The sequence below is a fragment of the Mixophyes fleayi genome, chromosome 1 (assembly GCF_038048845.1).
Source record: "Mixophyes fleayi isolate aMixFle1 chromosome 1, aMixFle1.hap1, whole genome shotgun sequence".
NCBI lineage: Eukaryota > Metazoa > Chordata > Amphibia > Anura > Limnodynastidae > Mixophyes > Mixophyes fleayi.
Window position 1 is genome coordinate 333,273,064 of NC_134402.1, and position 15,618 is coordinate 333,288,681.

General features: G+C 39.5%; 1 protein-coding gene across 1 annotated transcript in view; it reads right to left on the minus strand.

Moving 5' to 3' along the window:
* The window catches only part of SCARF2 (scavenger receptor class F member 2), a 191,003-nt gene extending 175,856 nt beyond the window's left edge, over positions 1-15,147 (minus strand). Inside the window, exon 1 of the mRNA XM_075214734.1 lies at positions 14,461-15,147. Within this exon, the coding sequence (XP_075070835.1) occupies positions 14,461-14,696 (236 nt within the window). The 5' untranslated portion in view covers positions 14,697-15,147. The remainder of the gene's footprint in view (positions 1-14,460) is intronic.
* Between the last annotated feature and the right edge of the window lie 471 nt (positions 15,148-15,618).

The window sequence follows — 15,618 nt, forward strand, 5'->3', positions numbered from 1 at the left end:
ACATGTTCTTATTAAATGGAAAGGTCATTAATGCTATTATCCATGATTGTGTGATATCCATTGCAACAGCTATAAAACATTAATTTCTGTGCCAGATATGACATTAACCAATGCAAAGCAGTTACAGCCACAATATTCTTCCACAAATTACAAATAAAATGATATTTAGAACAAAATTTACAACATCCTGGATTGGGTAAGCAGAGGCATTCCTTTTAATGTTAAAGCTCCTTTACTACCTGAAGCTAATAAGTTCCTCCCACTACCAAAGCACTGGTTGCTGCTACATGTAGCCATTGTTGCCCAGGGCTCCGCTGTTCCGTCTAATAACCCCGGCTGAAACCCGGGCTGTGTGACGCAGCAGAGAGAAGTGTGGGGTAGCAATGTCGGTGATGGAGGTTCCTGATAGGTCTTCCTAGTCATGCACACCTGCACCCCTCCTGCAGCCATTTTAAAGCCAAACATCAGATAGTAAACAATACCAGTGTTAAATGGACAAAATGTGAGCCAAGCATTTATAAGCTGGATAAAGATTACAAAGGTGACTGCTAACATCCTTATAATCATAGTAGATCATATTTTGTTTCTTATAAAACATGCCAGTACTTTATGGGTACTGAAATCACAGAACTCACAGATTATATAGATACATTGCTTGAAGGTGTTCACAGACAAAAGTAGATCTATGTAATGCTCAGTATCCAGTCATGCAGCTCATAGCTAGAGCAGATGAACTACATCCGGTGACACTGGGGCAGATACCAGTACTTAGTATGGTTGGAATATGACCATACATACAGGCTGATACTAATCATTTTTCACCCGTATTTACGATTATATATATTCGATAATAATGCATTGAGTTTAAGCAGATTACTCTTGGCTCATCCTGGGGCTACAAATATTTGCCTATGATTGTAGCATGTGTGGCCCAGTTAATGAAGTATGTTAAAATGTCTTTGTAATGTATTTTTCTTACTAGGGCATTTATGTACAAAATTGGGTACTTTAGCTTATAAGCTTACTGTCTCTCATGATATGTATCCAGTGCACCAGTAATAATTGGGCTTTTCAATTCTTGTGAAGACTATGTACCGTGGAGGGATGAGAATAGCATCTGGAGCCCGCGGTACCCAGCAATCCAGTCTTAATGGAATCTGTGATCTGGAAACCAATTGTTTATAAGATTCTGAAAGCCAACATAAAAGGGATTTGCTGATACTTGGTCATAATTTCATACACAAATACATGATCACCAAGTGTATCTTCCTACAGATATTGTGAGCCCCATTTAGCAAATCATTTGCAGTGTGCTTCCACCCACCATGATTATATCTGGAATCTTGTTTTAAAATAAATAACAATACATTTCAGTACTTTTTTTTTCATAAACAATAAACATGCCGCTCACATATATCAAATATCATTACACCTAGGGACCACCCCCATTAATCTATAATATAAATGCTTAGTGGCGTGTGTTAGCCTGTCTGTGTGTGTGTGTGTGTGTGTGTGTGGAAAAAATAAAACCAAGCTGCAGCGCCACCTGCTGGGCAGAGTTATACACTGACCTACTAAATTCTTAGTGTGTGTGGGAAAAAAAATTCAGAAAAGGCTGAAATTTGGTATACTAAGATGTTTTTAATTTGTTAATTTAATTTGTTAATTGTTAAAAGTGTTTATAAAGATTTAAAAAATATATAAATATATTTCTTGAAGGAGAAGTGACAGTTGGGAGTGGTTGGTGGTTGCCGGGGGTGACAGTGGGGAGTGGTTGGTGGTTGCCGGGGGTGACAGAGCGAGAGGAGTGTGATACTCAGGACCGCTGAGAGAGATCCCTGTGCCTGGATAGACATCTGGATAGATGTGGCGATGAAAATGAAGGATGAGGTGATGGAGAAAAATGATGAGGTGGTGACATGTAGACAAAACCACGTTAAAAAAGGGCGCTTATGTCGGGAAGTAACGCTCTTCCCCTGAGGAGGCCTGGGCTATGGCCCAAATGCATGACAAGAATCTTTTTAACACCTTAAGTAGCTTGATTTGACTAGAATGCATGAGTATCATGCACGAGTTAACTTGTTGAAGATAAGAGTAAGTTCATGTTGCAGCTCAGTTCTCGTCTATGGACGACTCGACTTCAATGCAGCTTTTCATAGAGTGTGGCAGGGCCATGTTGATGGCAATGGTTTCACCACGCCACCTCATACACTTGTCACATGACAGGTGGGCATGTATGCCAATAATTGCTGCAGGGAAAATGTGAGTTGTTCAGGGTTAGACGGGTTTGGAGGAGGTGCCGGGGGGGGGGGATGCTATATGTAGAGGGCATGTTTAAAGTTAATCTTCTACCCCTTTAATGGCCAGAGATACACTAGTTATAAGAGCAAATTTAACAAGTGTGTTACATTTAAATTAAAGTGAAAACATGTTTACTTTGCAATACAGTCAAAGTGAATTTTATATAGATTTTTTTTCTTGATAGTTAGACAGGGCTGTTTTATTAACATTTTGGAATAATGGTTCGGAGGGATACAGAGAAAATAGCATAAGCTGATATGAGTGCATGATGTACGCGTTAGTGTAATTTATTCTCAAAATAGCCGGATATAAAAATGTCATATTTACAACCATTTGCCGTATGCATCTTAAGATCTGTTTGTTTAATGTGCAGCAAACGCATATGCTATTTTATCAATAAGACTTAAAAAAAAATCTGATATAGCAGAAATAACTCCCTATTTACATTAACACAAAGCATAATCTATGCCAAGCCATGAAGAAAGCACAACCAGTGTCAGTGGTGCAATCGCAGCCTATCATGAGCAATTCACTTATGCCAGAGACCGTCATCATCCGATATTTGTACCTGCCCCTGACCACTCTCAGGTTTCAGCCCGGGGGGGGCACACATGCGGCCGCATCACATGACACGCTATGCGGCCGCCGGTATTATTAAGCTATTATTGCATCAACGGGGGGTTGGGGGGTGAGGCCGGCCCGAACAGCCGTTAGATTGAGCGGCCCGCTGTCCCCCTGCCCCCCGGTCCAGCCTGCCCCTGCGTCCCACCTCCCCAGGCACAGACTAGTGTAAGTGGCAGAATCGCTCAACTCTGCATGGGTACATAGGCGTTTTCCTGGGAATGTTTTCACGCAAGATACACTGCATCAGCAAACTGGTGTAGTACTTGGTCTGCATCAGCCCCTATCTCTATATCATATGATAATAATTTAAATGTTTGAACTATAACTGTATTAATTAGGCATTATCTCTATAACATATGTTAATAATAGTAAATAATAGTCAATGATAGAAAATTACTCTATGAAGTCAGTGGTAATCAGAACCTATATGTAACACAGCCCCAAAACTTCAATAAAACAATAAAATGTAAACACTCTGTACAATATACACCAGCGTTATCTTCCTAATGTGTATTGTCAATTTGTAATTATTAGGGTCAGAAATAAGAATTGCCAGCTAACGTTAATTTATCAAATTTGGGTTTCATTTTTCTATTAATTTTATAATATTATTCTACATACAAACCGGTAAAAATGTATGTATAAAATGTATTGCTATACTACAGTAAACATGCCTGCAAATCCTTCAGGACCGCAAACTATGTGTGTTAAAAGAAATGTAACATTACACTATTCTCTTATGTAGCAGCTGTTTGCATTAAACTGTAAGTACAATTGTTCCAAAATAACTCTTGGGGCGTGCTTTTACACTATAACCCATATATAGTTTTATAAAGAAATAACTCCAGTAACATCACACATATTTCATTCTGTTGCAGTTTTGATGTTATATTTTTAGTGCAGATTTTAAAATGCTTAGGATGTTATATCTTGCTTTTGTGGTAACTATGGTCTAACTATAAGTATCTCTAGGCTTCAACACATGCACAGAATGTTGGGAAAGGATAAGTCTTTCCAGACCTCTGCCCACAGCCTCCAATGTTTCTCCAGGTACTCTCCAGAATGTTTTTCATCCTATCCAGCTCAAATATCATGAAACTTAGCAGAGCATACTAATAAGAACACTGCACTATATACTATGTAATGAGAGACATTGTTACGTTCTCAAAAAATCAGAATCCAACCCCAAAACAGTCCTACGACATTTGTAATTATTCCTACCATATACACGTACAGAGTAGGGCATTGCTGGTTATTACAGTTATTGAATGTTGGAGTCACACAAAAAGTTAAGTGTATCAAATAAGTTGCTATAAAATCTACATGCATTTTATAAATTACCAGGAACCTGCACTGTATATATGACTGTACACAATGAACAGCTTTATATTTTCATTACAAATATGTTGTTGCTAAATATTATAATAATACCAGTTCCCATTTTTCTACACAAACCCATACAATCTATTCCAAGGCTGTGGGTTTCTTTTCCTCAGGACCTTAGTAGTCTAAATAGCCAATTCAATATTGTAAGCATTTTGGAGCAACGGCGATACTATCAAATTGTTATTTTGCAGTCAAAAAATTCCTTAAAGAGACATTGATTACAAAAACATCAAACGATAATATAGATTAAGCTGTAGTTAATTGTGACTGAAACTCTTTTTGGACATATTTGGAACTTCACAGCCTCTTTACAGTTTCAAAAAAAAATCCGTCAAACTAGAGTGTTCTAAAGTTGGGGTTGAACATACTGCTGGGATGTTGTGAAAGGACGTGGTCAGGGCCTGATCAGCCAATAGGCTGACCAGGTTGCAGCCTGGGGCGCTGGAGCCTGGGGGGCGCAGCATCACCGAGATTCATTTTTTTTCAATGCCATTTTTTTTTTTTTATTTAGGCAGCGCCGGGCCTGCATCATCGGGACCGCCCCTGGTGTAAAGGGGGCGGCCCGACTGTCACTACTACATGACAGGCAGTCTGGCAGCGATTGCTGCTAGCTGCCTGTCAGTGCGCCCACCGGAGCTTCTTAATGTGGTCACGTGAGATTAGGACTTCCACACCTCATGTGACCACAGTAAGAAGCGGCCGCGGCCGCACTGACAGGCAGCTAGCAGCGATCGCTGCCAGACTGCCTGTCATGTATAGCGCTGGAGAGAAGACTGCTGTGCAGGAAGAACAGGTAAGTCCTTATGTCTGGGGACGGAGGGGCTGGTAACAATGCTAAAGGGGGCAGGTGAAGAGGCTAATGGGGCAGATAACAATGCTAAGGGGGCAGGTGAAGAGGCTAATGGGGCAGATAACAATGCTAAGGGGGCAGGTGAAGAGGCTAATGGGGCAGATAACAATGCTAAGGGGGCAGGTGAAGAGGCTAATGGGGCAGATAACAATGCTAAGGGGGCAGGTGAAGAGGCTAATGGGGGCAGATAACAATGCTAAGGGGGCAGGTGAAGAGGCTAATGGGGCAGATAACAATGCTTAGGGGGCAGGTGATGAGGCTGATCGGGGCTGATGAAATGGTTGAGGGGACTATTTAAAAACTAGATCAGTTTTGGGTGGGCATAATCTTTGTATTGTGTGGCGGGTATGAGGATGGTCTCTGTGGTCTCTAGCGTCATTAGAATGCTAAATATTAGTCAGGTGAGGCTGATAGAGGTTTATATTTGATTGTAGCTCTTTGACAACAATTTTCATATATTTTATTGCCTACATATCCCTGTGTTATGGGGTAGTTTTATCTGGCCACAATGGACTGTTGTATTTTGGAGCCTAATCATTCAGGATTTGTTGACATTTAGCATTATAATACAATTGCTGCATATTTTCAAAACAGGACCCAAACTTTCCAGAAGCAGCTACAAGACAATAAAGCTGCAAGAACAGGGAATAGAGAAGAGCAAGAACAGGTAAGAGAGAATGTACTCTGTCTAAATTTGAATGCTGGCGAATTCTCCTGAATATACATATTCAGGAGTATTCCTATACGCTTATATTGGGGGAAGGGGGGCGCTGCGGCGGTAATAGCCTAGGGCGGCTGGTACCCTTAATCGGGCCCTGGACGTGGTCACTTGTGAAAATGAATGGTTCACTAAGAAAATTCTCCTATAGCTGACATTGAGGCCAGAGCCACACTTTGGTCCCTGCATGGTAAAAGATAAAAGGCTAGTCCCTTTTTAATTATGTCATGTGTGTGTGGAGTTTGCATGTTCTCCTCATGTTTGCATGGGTTTCCTCCAAGTGCTCCGGTTCCCTACTACACTACAAAAGACATATTGGTAGGCTAATGGCTTCTGATAAAATTAACCCTAGATGTTACGAGCCGTGGCTCCTGTTGGGCTGCGCCCACCTGTGTCCTGGGTGTCATGACAACAGCTGGAACGTCACTTCTGCTACCTCCATTCCGCCTTCACAATCAGCGCCGCATCCCGGCATCTGTGACAGCTGGGCGGGTGCGCAAATAACAGGTTTTAAATGACTACCTCCTGGGGGGGCTAATTATTGTTTATTGGATATCTGGCTTCTGATTGGACAGTGTTAGTATTTTAGGCAGGGAGGGCTTAGCCTCCCTGTGGGTTATAGCGTCCTGTGTGCTGCACATTTTGCTAACCTGCTCTGTGCCTGTGTATACTTTGCTACTTGATCTTATTCTCTGTTGTGACTCTTGCTTTTGTTTTTTGTTTCTGGACCCTGCTTGCACTCTATTTGCCCTGACCCTTGGCTTTGTTGTTGGTAATCCCTGCTCGCTGCCAGTCCTCATTCTTTGGCCTATCCTTGACTAATCTGCCTGCTATGGACCCCTGACCGTGGCCTGCTTCTAAACACACTCTCCAGTCTTGGCTACCATCTGCTATTCCAGCTGCTCTACGGCCGCCATAGATAAACTTTTACTACGCTACAGCTTAAGACCTGGGAGCATCCAAGTACCTAAAAGCACATAAAGCTCTACGGGAAAGGCGGCTGCTAAAGGTGAAGACCTCTATACCATCTGTTCTAAAAGTTTATCTTGGTAGCCGTTAGCCGTTAGCCCTAACACTAGATAGGGCCCATATCAGGAACATAACTCATGACCAGCGGAAGTGGGAAGGGGGTCCAAAACAGTATGCTGCCTAGGGTACAATGGCTATAGTAGGGAGTAGACAAGAGGGTAACGGTGAGAACTTATAATCTTATTGGAATGGGCAAAGCTGAGACAATGGGAGGGTGAAATCTATCAGCAAACATAAAGCAGATGAAAAATAAAAATCAATAAAATAATAATGGACTTCAAACTATGGAGACATCTAGGAACAAAAGGGCTACGTGGCACCCAAAATTAAATGCTAATTAGATGTCATCTAGTGTATATAACCCAAGCATGTCTGGCATTTCTAAATAGTTATCATTCACACTAAGAGGTACAGGTGTGCTTTGTTTAAGCGCACACGTGTATAGATGTCTACAGCATTTCTAACCATCTCTCCATGCTTGATATCCTCACCTCTCTCTTCCCCTGCATTGTGCCTGTTTACCCTCACTATTTGTATTCTGAATGGCGCTGCAGAAATCTTGTGGCACCCTATAAATAAATAATAATAATAATACAGCATGCATACATTTTCCCAATGCTTTCAGCTGACCTGTATGCTCCTTTACAAGCTAAACATGTATCCCTCCTGTTTACTACATGCAATGTCATGTTTAGGTACCAACTACATGTATTGCTTTGGTTACAACTCTTATTAAATAAGCATGGTCTTAAATTGCATGTTCTGCAGCTCTAACTCTAACTCTCAAATGCACTTTAAACAGCTTGTAAAAGTAAAGGAGAAAAGTGAAGTATTCAGAGCACACAATTTGTGCATGCAATGGGTGCACAAACAGCACCTTATTGAGATTTTGTTCTCAAGACACCAGAGCAGTAATATGCCCATAAGCCTTTATCTATGCTAATAAACCTTTCTTGACAATTCAAAAACATGACTCCTTTATGTACCTTTTTGGTAGCCATTCACAAACCTAGAGACATCTCCTGACTGCGCTCTACTTATTATAAAGCCCACTTATTATATAGTCTAGTCTACTTTATCATCTTCAATGCTTAACTGATCACAAACACTAGAAATTAGGCAATGTACTGCAGTTGTGAAGCTGGAAATGATCAGAAATGACCCTTATATATTCCATAGAGGAATGATTTGTTTCCCAAAGCTCTTTTGGTTCACATGGAATGGGGAACACCTAATACACAAGGTAGCAGAATAAGAATTGTAGCTGGTAGTGGGGAAATGATGTGTGGCTATTGTAAGGCAGCTGCATTATCAGCCAGTAATCAGCCAGTAATAATTAAGCAGCCACTTGAGACTGACATTGCTGTGCCGCTACCAGTGTTGTGGTACGGTTGTGATATGGTTAGAATGAGAAGAGACAGTGGAAGATGGAGTCATTTTAGAAATCTTAAAAAGCCAGCTTCTGGCAACAATGATTATCCTTCATTGATAACTAGACCTGGTTCCAGGAGAAGGCTTTCACTTTTGTGCTGCATAGGTAATCTTTTGGTCTTCCAGCAGCTTGGAGTATCTGCGCTCCAAGTACATTTGTTTGGCATCATACTCACTGCTGGTATGCTGGTAATATATGGTATTACAGAACAGTGACAATAAATCTGACAGATGAGCATGTGATCCTTAGGTTTAGTGGGTTTGTGCCGGACACAGCCTCATAATCTCTGTGTAGTGTGTCCTTTCTGCAACATCCCTCCAAAGTGTATCACCCATTATTTCCATTATCAATAAAACCAATTCTTTCTAACTCTCCAGCTTCCCTTGTTATCCAGAATACCAACTTACATATACACATATCCTGTGCTCACTCGTACCCTCTCGATAATAGTTAGGCTGAGAAGGGGAAATATCATAACTCTGGTATCCAACCTGGATTTGAAAATGTTCTCTTTGCTGGAAAACAGTACCTACAGGTGAGACTGTGGTGAAGAGTCAATATTACGACAAGTAATGGTATAACAATAGTAACAAATTGAGGTTCTGGTTCATGAAAGACGTCAATTGCAACATATATGTCGGCACAAAAAGACTCTTTACCTTCAGCCTATCGTACTATGAACAAAATGTATATACATCTTATTTAATATAATGGGTTCTTGATGACACAATGAGTCTCTGTCTGGGTCTGTTATGACACACAAAGACAGCAGCTATGTGTTGCCTTAGTGTCACAGTTTGTTGATATGTGTTACGAAATTAAATGTCAACATTTTATGTTATCCTATCCTGATTGCTAGAGCGGCAAGACTGCAACAACAGAACACGGATCAAAATGCAAGCAATATAGGCATTCTACATAAGCCAAGAACCATGTGCAGGATAACCTTATTCAGACTACACATTTATGTATGTAGAATTTATTTTAACTGCTACTCCAGAAATGGATAATGGATATCAGTCTGTCATGCAGTCTCCAAAATGAAACACTGTACACCACTGTTCCACCAGTTTAATTGGAGGTAAGATGGGAATAGACAACAGATCACACAGTGTTTCAGACTGTGACCATTGTCAAGTTGCAATAGATGCAAAATAGAGCATTAAAATGCTGATCATAATATGCCAATTAGCTGCCAGTAGGACGATTAATTTACAAATAATAGCAAGCAGGGCGTTAACTAGGGCTGTTCGATAGGAGCAACCGCCCAGGGTGCAAACCTAAAGTGGGCGTAGGAAAATTTAAAGTTTAAGTTAAATTTGAAGGCAATAAGGACTAGTTATGATTCTGGTAGCAAGTCATGACACATTGTGGTTATAAATTTCAAGTACAATCATCATCATCATTTATTTATATAGCGCCACTGATTCCGCAGCGCTACAATGATGCAAGCATGATCTGTATATTGTTTTTTTCACAGTAATTCTAAAATATTTATCCAACATGTTTCCTTTAATTGTGTTTCTTCACTGGGTCTTTTTTTTTTTTTTTTTTTATCAAAAAACTATTTTTTTTACAGTAGTGACCTCATTAGTTTCCCTAACACTGTACTTGGTCTATCTATTAAAAATAATCAGCATTAAACAGCAGTAGGGAAGGGGAATGGAAAAAAAACTGCGCCATAAACTATTGGTAACCCGCCGCTAAATCTAAAAGAAACTAGCTTCTTACAATATTTAATGTCTGTAAAGGTGACCTTGCGTTTCATTACAGAACATCAGTAGTATTCATTTTATTTCCGCTCACCTGTTCTGTACAAAAAAGATCAGAATGCTCACACTTAATAATATACATGATGTCTCTGATGGAAGAAGCAATCATTTTTATCACACATGGAGACAGGAAAGTAGCTTACTTATCATATTCATGCTACTCCAGTCACACACTATAAACCAAATCTTAAACAGATGAGATAAATTACTGATGGAAACTTGGTGTCACCTGGGGGTAAATGTATGAACATGCGGGTTCTTCAACACCCGTGTGTTCAGCGTGTTCGGCGATTAAATTTCAAGCGGCGCTGCATTGTAAAGGGAAACTTCCCTTTACAATGCAGCGCCGCTTGAAATTTAATGGTTTATGCCAGACACTTACGCCCATGTTTAATACCATTTATTTTTTTACTGCAAAATACATTTCGTTATTAGGCATCAATAACACTTAAAAAAACTCTAATACAGGAAAAATAACTATTTTGCTTAAACAAGCACACAAAAGCAAAATATATGCTCATGAAATAAATCAGGATCATTCGCAAACAACAGACTACAAGCGAATTACCATTGCTGTCCTCCTCATCATCCACTACTGATGTGAGTGAGTTCTCTGTACTGTGCTGAAAAATTAGTGACGCCATATAAATAGCTGCTGATGATGATGATGATATGCACCTGTCCTTGACCATCCACATATTATACGGCTTTGGCAGGCGCATATGTATCTGTGTCCAGGTCATCATCTGTTTGCATACTGTGATTGGCCTAAATTAGAACACCCCTTTCCTCTAAGAGATGGCGTACTCATAGAAGATAATTAAGCAGTCATTGTGTGACAATTCCACTTGCACTAGAGAACCCAGGGGCAGAGGAAATTGAAGAGGGTCACTTTTTAATTGGTTCAGCCCACAAAATGGCTTCATTCTGTGTGTCTGACAGACACACTCTAACAATGCGAAAAAAAGAAACTCCTGATCAATCTAGAACATTTACAAGTAAAACTAAAACAAATTGATGCACAAATAAAGTATTTTCAGAATTGTTCTTCCCATTATTATACTGAATATTCATTTATTTATTCCAGGGGGTAACTGTAATAAGTTCCAATTTCTGCAAGTCACCGGAAATCGTCGACTTTGCAGGGGAAATTTTTTAAATTTTAAAAAAAATTTAATTAAATTTTTAAATGTTTATTTTCAAAGAAGTCAGATTCCTGCTAGTTGATGTAGGAATACATTAATATGAACGTTGAACTGAAATTGGTATGTAATAAGAGACATGGGATGAATTTAATGTACAGATCAAGCTTCAGGTCCAAATAGTAAGATCCAGTTCCCCAGCTCACCAAGCTTCACTAAGCTCTATTCAACATACATTAGTATTGGGAGCTTGCCTGCTGCCCCAAACATGGTTTACTCTAGTGGGAATTCCAAAATGTTGGAGTGATCTATATAATCAGTTGCTGCATTCATAATACACTATTTCTCATTTTATGGACAGATCTGCAGACAATTGCATTGCATTGATTCCGTGAGAACTGACTGCGCTTAGAGAAAGTCAGGGAAGTTGCTCTAACCAATGGGAGATGTCCCAGTGAAGCAACTCCCATCAGTCACTTTCAGGGTTGTTGCTACAAAAAAAAGACATACCCACCAAGTTAAATAAATGGGATAACCACAAACCTAAACATAATATTATTGCTAAATGGAAGTTACATTTTCTGACAGTCAGCAAGAAAAAAAAGAAGAAGCAATATTTTCATCCCAAGAAGAAAAAGTTAAGGTCAGTAAAATTGCTTAGCTGACACTACAACAGTACATACAGAAGTGTTTTGCTAGATATTATGAGACGGCGAAGTGAGTAGTATGATTCTTACGATCCCTTAACCACCTTTTGTTGTCGATACTATATACAGTTATGGACACAATTATGATAAGGTGTCGCTAAAAAAGTATGTTATTAATCCAAAGCGGAAAATATAAACATATCCCTAACCCTAGATCTCACATTCCTAATTCTAGCTTTAACCATAAAGTTTATGGAAGAAAACTTTGATCATTCTCCCCAAATTCCAAAATTAAAAACTCTCACATGGCATCATCATCATCATCATAGGGGTCAGCTACAAATATGTATTTTGTGTTTTGTAATGCAGCTTAAGAAAATGTGCTAGTTCTGGGGTACATTTTCATGTCATTGCTCAAATTAGGTGTTCCTTTGTGTAGTTTCTCAAATACCATATGTAATAAGTTATAGCAACTGCCAGGACTTCAGATTGAAACGTTCAGCCCCTGCCCCTCTGCTTCAGTTCTCTGATATAATAATGGCCAGTGCTACATGTGAGCATTTCAGAAGTAAACTGCAGCTTATTGGACGGCAGGAGCAGCTGGGGAGGAGTCTGGTGGGAATTTTAGAATGGATGGAATTCATCTTTAGTCTCTCCATTTTACAAGCATGGTACATTTCACCAGACAGTATATCTAATGTATGTGTATGGGCAAACCTGACAGAGAGCTCCCTTGTTGTAGCAAGGCAGCCAGATCAGCCTCTGTATGGCCAACTTAAGAAAAATGTGTGAAGTGTAAAAACTGCCTAACCTACACATGATTGTAATAAAGAAAAAAGTCTACATTAGTATTGCTGCTGAGTAGCAGTCTCTGCATTATACATGAGTTAAATAAACTTTACTGTGTGAGAACATTTCTGATACACATCCTGTTTATGAATTAACACACTGGGTATGCCACTAAAAGGCAAGTTAGTGAATTGTTACAATATAAGGAAAAAGTAGCAATAGCTTTCTTTACACAAGATTTCCCTTGAGAATGTTCCCCTCTAAAAAGCTTTAAACAACATTCTCATAATGATTCTACTCTTACACATCATGTCTGGTGAACAAAGCCTCAAATGTAAGCAGACATCAGCTACAATTTCTGCATTTGAAGAGAGAGCACCTAGAATCCAAATCTTTTTGCCCATTTTTTTCAGTACTGGAGTGCTGGGCAGCTATCAGAGGTGCAAATAAGCTATGTGACTATGTATATTATTTATGTGACTATATGTGCCCCCCCCCTTCCTTTTTTCTGTACCCCATCCCATATACCACAAAACAGTTCAATAAAAACCAATGAAACAAACAAACAAAAAGGTATATGTTATTCACTCCACAATGTTTAATATGCACCCTAACTACTTTGTTAGGTGGGTAGAAATTTGGTCTGACTTACACAACTTAATGCTGCTCTGGCAACCTGGGACTTGGGGCTAGATTTACTAAACTGTGGGTTTGAAAAAGTGGAGATGTTGCCTATAGCAACCAATCAGATTTTAGCTATCATTTTATAGAATGTACCAAATAAATGACAGCTAGAATCTGATTGGTTGCTATAGGCAACATCTCCACTTTTTCAAACCCGCCGTTTAGTAAATGTAGCCCTTGGTGTCTTGTCAGGACCAGGAGAGAGGTAACATTTTCATGGATGGAAAACGGCAAGACTGCTCATTAACGAACGTGTGACACCTCTGTTTACTGTAAATGACCCCAACAGAACTTAATCAGCCACTTTGTAAATTGTTATAAAAAAAATATTATTTTCCACAGTACATTCTGCCACTTAATATACTTATATATTAAAGGCTCCAATTCCAATAACTATGACGAATTCGGGTAGAAGACACATTTATGACATTAACTGAGATGTATTGCCTGGCAAAAGCAATGTCTTTCAATATAAGTGGTAAAGATTCAACAAATGAATGTAGAATGTGAGAAATCACAGTAAGTTAAATCATGTGGACTTCTGTGTGCCTTGTTAAATTATAAACTGACTTTCCATGCACTTATCTGTCAGTCAGTGCCACGAGTATCTGATTTACGCTGTGTGTGTGTCACTTTACTCTTCTTTAAAATGAAATAAATCACAGCAGCCACAGCTATAATGGAAACTGGAGCAGTGACACTGTTCTGTGCTCTTCTATCGCCTGGGACCTTTCTTCAACAAGTTGAGCACAATGAACCAATCAATAATCTGTTATGCAATCCTAAGGCCCCTCCTATTGGGAATTTACCAATACTAGATGCACTTTGTCACTTATAATTGTCCTGGGGTTTTTAGTGTGATTTGCATAGGACAATATATATATATATATATATATATATATATATATATATATATATATATATATATATATATATATATATATATCGCAGTTATAGCAGGGACTAGTTTGCACATTATGACCAAGGCATATATTATTATATACACAAATATACACACTAGTCTGAGAACAGGAACAGATGTATGTGTTGAACTAAATATACAATATGCGATGTACAGTTTCTTACCCTTGAGATTTGCATACATTCCTTCCTCTAGGATTCAGGTCCTGGCCACTTCCATAGTTCACACAGCAAAGCATTAAAATCATCACAAAGAAGATGTGAGACCCGGGTGTTATTTTCCCCTTGAGTTTAAGAAGCTGTAGAGTACATTTCCTCTGACATATTCCCTCCATTCCACTTAACTGTCCTGTTTTCCTCATCCCCATCCGACCCAGAGAAGCCGATTGCTCAATCTCCATCCCAAACACTCTCCTTACAAAAAAAAGCACTAAAATACGCTCAAGAAAGTTTCAGAGTCCCCCAGAGGCAGACAGGAGGAAGCATATGACCATCGCAGCAGGGAGAAGGCAGCCAGGGAAGGGGGCATAGAGGGCTCCAAACTTGTAGCGAAGTAGAGAAAGAATCCACTAGTGTTACATCCACGAGGTATCATCCAACAACAACTTCCAGATGGTTTGTCCAGTGAGTGGGTAATAACTTCACAGGCTCTTCATTAGAAGGAGAGATGGACTTGTACATCCGAGGGTCCTATGAGTGGGCGAGTAGGAGCAGGATATATATCCCCCCCTGGAAGCTGAGGTACAAGGATGTGGAGTAGATGAGGGATAAACGTGTTGTTATTATGCTGCAAGCAGCTCACAGTCCCAGCACTGAGTACTTTCTGCAAACGGAAATGAAGCTCAGTTACTCTGACTGCCAGGCAGCTTGAAATGATTTTTACTGCAGGAGTGGCAGAAGGAAATTCCAGATTTGCTACCCTGATCCTCTAGGAGGTGGGGCAAAGGGGACATGTCCCACCCAACCTTCTACACTTTGGGCATCGCAGCTAGGATTAGTCAGATAACTTTTTCTGTCAGGAATTGAATATTCTTTCTTCACATGTTTCCAAGATGAGTATTTGCAACAGTGTAGTTTGGAAATGTGGAAACAACTATTATAATAACAGTTAAAACGATTTGTTTATTGGTATAAGCTGATTTCAGTGATTCTTATATGAGCATGATGCTTTTTTTGGGTGGTTCAGTATGTAATATTACTATAACTGAGTGTTTCTTCTCATCTTTTGTGGTGAATATTTATGGGGGGTTTATTATAGAAGTGAAAAAACAAACTGGGAAGTGATTATATGTGTCATCTACAAATGTGCAAATACACATTGCA